The sequence below is a fragment of the Mixophyes fleayi genome, chromosome 12 (genome assembly GCF_038048845.1).
Source record: "Mixophyes fleayi isolate aMixFle1 chromosome 12, aMixFle1.hap1, whole genome shotgun sequence".
In the NCBI taxonomy this organism is placed as follows: Eukaryota; Metazoa; Chordata; class Amphibia; order Anura; family Limnodynastidae; genus Mixophyes; species Mixophyes fleayi.
In genome coordinates, this window is record NC_134413.1 from 946,055 (window position 1) to 955,114 (window position 9,060).

Consider the following 9,060-nt stretch of genomic DNA (forward strand, 5'->3'; position numbering starts at 1 on the left):
GCTGCAGAGAAGTGAACTTGGACGACATGTTCATAGATTAAGAGGATAAAGTAGGCTCAATGTATCATAATGGAATTTATAATAACAGTGGAGACAAGTTGTTTTATTGTAAAATAAGTGAGACTGCAGCATTTTAGCTGTTATGTATTAATGTTGTTTCATTCTGTAAGCCACAAGCAAAGTGTAATAAAGCCTTTATTATAGGCCGTACAGGCTGCAGTGGCCTTCCAGAGATTTATAGCCTCCTTAAGTGATGTCTAATTGCTTTAGAGAAAGTGAGCTAGTGAGAACCGGGAGATTGTGAGATGACGATCACCGCAGCAGATACTTGTAATGTTTATGTCCAATATGCAGAGAGCAGTTTATACCAGACACATGGAGCTGCCATATTGATCAGGACAGCCTCAGCAGAGGCAGTCGCTCTCCGTATGCTGCAAGAACGAGGGTGGCAGTAGTACTACTGCTTTTATCTACATATGAGGTCTTCAGACATTAAATATTTACCCCTCCTTCACCAACTCAGTTTCCCCAAAATGTATTTCATTTGGCCCACCACAGCCCCCCTGAAATCCGCACCTCCAGGTGCTCAGCCAGCTGGACCTTCTCTCGGTCTTTGTGGTCGAGGCTGCGTTTCAGATCTTCGATTTCAGACATGATGGCGTTTCTGTCCACCTGAGAGCGCAGCTCGGCGATTTGGCGCTCAAGATCCTGCTTCCCCTGTTCCGAGCGTTCCACAGCTAGAAGGAACAAACACCTACAAGTCAGCGGGGACCCACTCAGATCATCGTCTCCCGTTACCGCATTACTATGTTACCTGCCCGCATTCTCCTGTCCTCCTCGCGGCTCTCATGCTGACTCTGCAGAGAGATTTGGGAAACCTGGTGCTGCAAATGGCCCCGATCCTCCTCTGACTTCAGAAGCTGACTGCGCAGGTCTTCCACCTACAAATAGTGTAAACATAATTAATCTGTCCCAGTAATGACAGGAGACAGCCGGGGGTCAGCCTCTATAACACTGGTCTCTGTTCTGCCCTCCCTATTACACCAGAGGAAACAAACAGGGCGAGCCGAAAACAGCCAAATATTCTGGAGTAAGTCTTAAAGGGCCACTAAACCTAATATTCTTCACATGAAAGAGTAACTTTCACAACATTCACAAATACAAAATGTAAAGTTTCAGGAGGTAGAGACGTCTGTGATTGAGGGGGACATTTTCTATTTCACATTGTCAGTCTATTGAATGACAATGTGTCACATTCAATGTGCTCTCAAAAACTCACCTAATACTCTGATCATAAGGAGGGATTATAATCTCGCTGGTATAAGGATGCCGCCATATTCTGACCTCACTAACCAGCCCCATTCATGACAGAATCCTAACTAAGAAATGGCCGGATCTTGTCCAACTCAGCGACCAAACAAGATAATGCAAAAGAGCTTACACTCCATCATTCAGCAAACACAAATGGTCGTTTTCCTAATATTATTATTCAATTTCAAGTGTGTGTGTTATGCCGTGTACGACGTGTGTACCCATTATTATTATTATTTATTTACCCATGTGACATTATCCTGTACCTGGCAGAGCAGAGTGTCCCGGCTCCCCTCCGTCTGATCCAGCCTCCTCCGGTACCTCTCCAGCTCCTCCTTCAGCTGCAACAACAAAGACCCTTATAGCCAGAACTATCACCCTCAGTATAATCATAGTGCAAGCACAAGATATTTCTATAAGTCTTAATATGCATCTGCCCAAGAAGCTTCCAAAAGAAAATCTAATCTAATCTATCACATAAATGTACAGACTTCACAGCAACACTGCAGCTGATAGATGGCACAGCCAAAATAGTCATCAGATAACCATAAATGTCTATTCTTCATATCATGTAATGGAGACAGATCACCAACAGGGGGCGCCATTTACTGATTACACTAAGCTATGGAAGGGATTGCATCTGTAATATGAATGTAAAGTTAGACTTCAAACCTGGATTTTGTCACTCTCCAGCCTCCCAAGCTTGTCTTTCAGCGATGCCTCCACCTCATCAGATTTGGTTTCCCGTTTTTTTAATGCCTGTGTTATGATACGAGACATTAGCTCTCACGTTATGCAGTCACAAATTCACATACGTAGATTTCATCTGTCCAGGGGTCTAACGGGCGTATTAACGAGCGTTCATCCACACAGGAGAAGGCAGACAGAGAACTGCCGCCTCATTTAGCGTTATGGAGTAATCATAGTGAGATGTAAGGGGAAATATTGGCTGCTTTTCCATATAGCACCCAAATCTATTTCTACACTGTGACTTAGAGATTAGCTAGGACACGCCCCCTCACAATTATAAACACGCCCACACATTTTACATTGCCCCGCCCTTGCAGTGCAACATGGTTCCACCAAGGTGTAAAGTCTGCATGGGCTTGGAGGGTTTACTCCGGACTCTAAATGAGGCGCAGTGCGTTTTAGCCCCTCATACATAAGAACCACATCAATGTTTAGCTGCTCCAATCAGATACTAACATTGTAACTTAATATCACTTCCCCAAGTCGTCCACGGATTAACCAATCTATGGCTGAGCAGCAGCTGAGTGATGTGATCGGTGGACAGGATTGGCCAATCCACTGTCATGAAACGGACCATTGCCTCCACGCATCCAGATTCAACACAGGTCAGTGGCTCGAGACAGGAGGGGGGACGAGGGTTGGTTCACCGGGACAAGTGGCGAGTTTTGTGAGGAGATTTTTCATGCATTGCAGAATGCAGGAAGGGAACCGTTCTAGTCCCTGAAAGAGGTACTTCGAGGATCAGCCTTCAGAGTCTACATCAGACCACTCACATCTCAGAGGGTCCAGGACAGACCGGCCAGCCAATACACAGGTCTCCATCCTACCTAAGAGCTGACCTGTAAGTCTGTCTACCATAAAACACATACAACGCGGTTTCTGGAGAAGTTTGAAATGTCAACCAAAATCGACTGAGCCGGAGTAAGAAAGGCGTAAAATGTACTTTTTTGGTGCCATTGTTTCTGTTTAACACAGGTGATGCTATAGGGTCCGATAGCGCTGCTCACTGAATTGGTTCCTGTACATAGCACCAGGGTTAACGCATTGCGGCACTTCCTATTATATCTGACAGCACAATCGTTTATAATCAGCTCTCACCCCTATAGTTATGAAAAAAAGCTCATACACTGCTTCATGTGTACATTAAATTTCAGTTGGAGAGGGGACGCCAAACATAGAAAAGCAACACGAGAGTCAGACACTGGTTAATTGATTTATAATTAGGGAGACAGATTCTAGTTCATACATCAGAGAAGTGACAACATAAACGATGAAAACCGCCCACAGCCACACAGTGTGAGGACATCGTACCACGCCCCCCCCTGCACTCTCCTAGAGCTCCTCATCCACTCATGTGAGGCTGAGCTCGCCCCTTTTCTGCAAATCCCTTATAAGCGGCTGTTTCACTCACGCCGACTCTGGATCGCCCTAAACGGTTTTATATCTAGAGGAACAGTGTGAACAGTAATGGCGTGTCCCCAGGGCATATTTAAACCTTTAATAACAACAATCTCTTTCTTTCTTCTCTCTTTTAAGTGTGCATATTTCCATTAGAAAAGCCTGGTTGTGGATCTGAATATTAACATGCTTGGACTGAAAGCGAGTGGAGCGTGAGAGATTTTGACAAATGAAAGGAGAAGATTTGAAGGGGAAAAACAATAGCTGGATGAAAGTGTCACCCATCCCGTGGCAGAGCTTTGTATTACGCCGTTCCTTTGTTCCCAGTTTCTGCTGAGTGACCAAAACGAGAGCTCAATCATTGTCTGTGCATTAGGGACTTTTATGTCATTCTTTAAAAAAATACAACAAAGATAAAAGCATTGATTAACAATAATACAAAATAAGTACAATATCCCCACAAAAACCTCTCAAATATCACCAACACAAAATATTGACCCCAAAATATTTAAAAAATCATTGCCAAAAAAAACCATTGCCCCTCAAACGGGACCCCAAACCCACCACCACTGAAAGGAGATGTTCTTCTGCCCAGCTTAGCCTCTTAACGCTTCTCTAATAAAGACAACTAAACAAAGGCTCGCCACCCTGCCAAGCTCCCCTTTTGGTCATTATGGCACAGGCATTTACATACACGGGTAACTATTTCCACAGAATGATATATTGTGCCGCGATATTCCCCGTTTCTTCTCCCTGGCGCTATTTGACGAGTTCTGCCGTTTGTTTTATTACCCCCTAAATTTGCCGATGGGTCCCACCCCCAGTTCCTGTGTTCTTCCCAGTTCCTTGTGTGTCTGGCACCATGACTTAAAAATTGGAATTTCCTTCCTTATGCTATGTCTGACATCCAATGTACCCCCTATATTACACCTTTATCACTACCAGGCCATGCATATATCCCATCACTCTGCAGATAACATAGGGGCTGTTCAGAGGTCACGTCAGTCACACATGAAGAATGGTTGGATAAAGGAGAGGCCCTACATAAGAAGCAACGAACAAGGACTTTACGGACTACCAGTCAGCCCCTGGGGAAATCCCAGTGCTCATATTTCTATCACAGCGAGAGAGGAGTGAAACAGCCAAGACAAATATACAGGTCTGCAGAAGCCCTTCTCTATTCTACATATAATCACAGCTCGGGCAGGGATGGTATGTGCTCTGATCAGTAAAGACTCGCAGGCCTAACACACAACAGAGGATCCAACAGCCCTTTATATAACGTTCAATAAATATTAATATCTGTGTACTCAGTAGCGGATATCCATGCCCGTCTCCCAATAACAACGCAGATGGACTCTAGACAATAGTGAAAAAATCCAGAAGAACCTCCTTTCTTCATATATCTCCCGGAGTATGTTGATCAGTAACAGGGAGTATTACATGTGTGTATGCTGGAGGGTTAGCAAGTATTGTGTGATCTTGGCTTCAGATATAAATATAGAAGACAAAGCGACGGTCACACACCTGGGGGATCTGTTATTACCCGTCAGAGAGTGCTGGACCCACCTCCTGTAGCTGAGTGGACACCTGACCCACGTGGTCCTGCCGCCTCTCCACATGTCGCCTCTCCGTCCTCATCTCCCGCTCCAACTGCTGCAGCCGCCGCTCCACCCGCTCTGAAACCTTCAAACCGAGGAAACAAGCATCAGAGAATGGAGGCGGGACGGTAAATGTCGGACAAGAGTTACATTTGTATCAACAAGAACTCAATGAATGAAGTAGACAAAGCAGAATTAATCCGTATTATAGGACAATATTTCCTTGTCACGCTGACCCTCATATAAAAGCGAGGACACAATTATGTAAAATAATCTGGAAGATGTTGGACAGGTGATGTCAATACCACAGCAGCACTTTATTACACAACATGGCTCATATAGAGAGCCCAACAAATTCACTGCGTGATTCACACGTCTGTGACCAGTGAGCAGGTGACACGGCTCACAGTCAGATATCACTGGTAGCGAATGGCGGAGAGATTGCCTCTCCCGTTATATAAAGGTATACCACCCATACAGCCATACTCACCGTTTCCTGACGCTGCGTCTCATCGTAACGGACTGTTAGTTCCTTCAGAGCTTGCTTGGTCTCCGCGTCCGTCCTGTGAGCAGAATTAGAACATTCACAGTCATACAATAAGCCCAGAACATACCCAGATAGGTCACTTGTTCCCAATACAAACCGTTTTAATAAACCTTACACTAAACCTACTCTGAGGATCTCGTTTCCTCACAATAATAAGGATTCATTCTACTAATACAGAAAGACTGCTTGGCGCTGTGTAGTTAAAGCTAAGTCTCCTCCTGTTGGCGACCCCGTACATAACCGCATCAGTAGACCAAGAGGCAGGAATACAAATGACAGTGGTCATGTGTCACATTAACGAACATTTACAGCAAGATTCTTCTAACACAGCAACTCCACCTATACTGGTACTAAACATGGAGGTCACAGGATTTACCTTAGCGGTGATGAGCTGCTCTGTATATTCTAATTATATCCACCTGCATCGAGCACTCCAAGTACCCAAACTAATGCTGCAGGAAGCATACATTATGCTGGAGCAGAGAGCCGCCATAATGTGACTTTTAACTCGTACAGCATTATAAGAGCAGGGCCATAATCGATATAAAGTACTATGTAGAACTTCCACTAAGCTCCACACTCACAAGTCCACAGCCAGGTACCTGTTCCTCCGGGTGAGCTCCCTGCTCAGGTCATCGTTCAGGCGCAGTTGGTCAGAGCTCAGATCTCGCAGGGATTGATGCAGCGAATGAAGCTGTAGAAGTGAAGTAGAAACCTGTAACACGTCATTCCTCACACAGCAAAAGACACGTGTCTCTCCCCCCCTACCAGCGGCCCTACCTGATCAGGATTACCCGCCTCATCCACAAACCGCACACTGGCTGAGCGAGACCGGCGCCGGATCCCTAAATCGGTGTAGTCCTTAAGGGGAGAGGTTGGCTGCAATCGTCTGTTTCCTGTAGCTGAGAAAGAAAAGAAAACAACATGTTTTCAGGTACCTACAAAACACACAACACCCAGAGGTCCACAAATGTGGAACAGCCCAGTACTGGTGCTCCTGCGGTCTGTATAGATTATGTTCTAAGACAGACCTGCTGTGGAATCCAAGTCACCAGCACACAAGCTGGACAGAGACGCACTCCTGCCCCCGGACAGACGGGAGAGTCTCCGGCTTCTCAGCTGATCGATGGACTGCTCCAGCGTCTCTTTCAGCTGTACAGGATATACAGAGAAACAATCAATTTAGCAGAATGATATGAGAAGTCAAAAGATGCATGTATATCTTACCCTCATAGAAGCTGGAAAACCTAAAAAGGAGGTGGCCTCTAGGTATGGCGAGAGCTGGAGGTGGCCTCTAGGTATGGCGAGAGCTGGAGGTGGCCTCTAGGTATGGCGAGAGCTGGAGGTGGCCTCTAGGTATGGCGAGAGCTGGAGGTGGCCTCTAGGTATGGCGAGAGCTGGAGGTGGCCTCTAGGTATGGCGAGAGCTGGAGGTGGCCTCTAGGTATGGAGAGAGCTGGAGGTGGCCTCTAGGTATGGAGAGAGCTGGAGGTGGCCTCTAGGTATGGAGAGAGCTGGAGGTGGCCTCTAGGTATGGAGAGAGCTGGAGGTGGCCTCTAGGTATGGAGAGAGCTGGAGGTGGCCTCTAGGTATTTAGAATGTTGGAGCAGGTCATGTGGAGTGAACACAGAAATAACAGGGATAGAGAGACAGAGCATATATATGCACAGAGAGTATAAATTATTACACCTACACCCCACTGAAAACAGTCACTGTACAATGCCAGACGTAAGGGAAGACAAATAACATGTTTATCCAGCAACAATGGTCACCCCTAAAGGGTGTCACCCACTTGAAAGTATCCTACAGAGAAAAAACGCTAATAACCATCATAATAAATGAATAATCGTATTATTATTTTATTTTTATTATTATGATTACACACATCCTAATGGAACATGAATAAGAAGGATATATTTCCCCTTTATACAAAACATAGCCAACTTCAGCCATTTATAAAGGAGTTAAATAAATAAATAAAAAGGTCACAGTGATTATTTCTGTGCAAGATAACAAAGTAACGTAACCTGTCCTAAGTGTTCTGTGCTCCCCGGACTGTACACAATGTTGCTGCCTCCTGACAAGCAGCTCACTTCCTACGCAGCTAATTACCGCAGCTAATTACACACTTTCTGCTTAGACTGGAAGCTTATTTTTAATCATATATCTGGTCCCTTTAATTACTCTCGGGAGGTCAGGCCTGTGAGAGCCGTCCAAATACTGACAGGATGGGGCCCAGAGCGCATGAAGGCAAATATAAACAGTAGCTGGGGAACTTCACTATCAACGTGATATCCTGAGTCACAGCAGGCGACACAGAGCTCAGTATGTCGTGCAAACATACGTCACTAACTCCCATAGTAATACACAGCTGGGGGGCGGGTTTTTTGAGGCGCTGCGGCAGAGGGCGAAGGGGAGGCGCCGCGGCAGAGGGCGAAGGGGAGGCAAGAGACATTATTACTTTTTACTAACTTATAATTTATTCAATGTTATAAAATACCAGTATAGTTTATATGAGGCTTTTTACAACATTCACAACAAGCAAGAACTCACAGTTTCAATGGCCCCTGTCTGATCAGAGTTATACTCCCGGTACTGCCCGAGCATCTCATCAACTTGCTTCAGATTATGACTGGTGTCCTTCAAAGGAGATGACATTTTAGGATCAGACAGCAGAGTAACGGGTTTTATTATTGTACCACCTCACACCCTTTAAATGCAAATGAGATCATTAAATCCTCCAGCCCCGGTGAGTAAATATAACGATATGTGCGGTAATTTGCCCGATGAGCTGAAACCGTGTTTTATCTGCCTTCTATTAATCTAAATGTCATTTTAGTATCTTAGCTCATTTAGTGGCACTTCATTTCCTTACAACGGTCATCCAATCTGTGCCCGCAGAGGGGCGACCTGCCAAGCGGCATTACGATGAGGGAGGGAAACATGAAGCACCTGCAGTGTATTCGCCAGTTTGTGAATCTTTTCAGACACGTCCCCCGCTCCTCGTGACCTGTCATGTATGTGCGTAGCCCGGAGGGGACCTCGTCTGCGGGCACGGGTCTGCAGGTGGAAGTCGGAGTCGCTGGAGGAATCTGCCATGAGCGAGTCCGATTACTGCAGGGGGTACACAAGAAATATTTATTAAGTACTAAGGACAGATTGATTATAATCATTTAAGATAATAAGAATAAAGCAAAATTAGAGACAGTTCCATTTGTAATATTCATGGGAGTCAAAACGTTTTCACTAATAAGTTACAGGTCCGTTACACCGGACCTTTTACCACTCCATTGATAAAGGTCTCTCTTACATGTACACATATGTAGCCTGTTCATAAAGCTCCAACACGCTGTGCAGAACTGTACACATAATTATTGCAGGCTTGGAACAGGGAACAACTCAGTGGTCATTATTTCTGGGGAGATATCGGTGCAGTCTCTGTAATTTATCACTT

The 9,060-nt window shown here is 45.3% G+C and overlaps 1 protein-coding gene across 5 annotated transcripts in view; it reads right to left on the reverse strand.

Moving 5' to 3' along the window:
- The window catches only part of CEP128 (centrosomal protein 128), a 67,237-nt gene extending 58,519 nt beyond the window's left edge, over positions 1–8,718 (reverse strand). For 4 of the 5 annotated variants that reach the window (XR_012680346.1, XR_012680347.1, XM_075193505.1 and 1 more), the window contains exons 1-11: positions 8,559–8,718; positions 8,160–8,246; positions 6,639–6,759; positions 6,388–6,509; positions 6,192–6,301; positions 5,551–5,623; positions 5,029–5,145; positions 1,984–2,070; positions 1,578–1,652; positions 815–941; positions 577–737 (exon numbers count right to left, since the gene is read on the reverse strand). Coding sequence is in view for 3 of the 5 variants with exons in the window: in XM_075193505.1 (XP_075049606.1) it covers positions 577–737; positions 815–941; positions 1,578–1,652; positions 1,984–2,070; positions 5,029–5,145; positions 5,551–5,623; positions 6,192–6,301; positions 6,388–6,509; positions 6,639–6,759; positions 8,160–8,246; positions 8,559–8,705 (1,227 nt within the window). In the remaining 2 variants the exon portion in view is untranslated. The remainder of the gene's footprint in view (positions 1–576; positions 738–814; positions 942–1,577; positions 1,653–1,983; positions 2,071–5,028; positions 5,146–5,550; positions 5,624–6,191; positions 6,302–6,387; positions 6,510–6,638; positions 6,760–8,159; positions 8,247–8,558) is intronic. The other variant, XM_075193506.1, reaches the window with a different exon arrangement.
- Between the last annotated feature and the right edge of the window lie 342 nt (positions 8,719–9,060).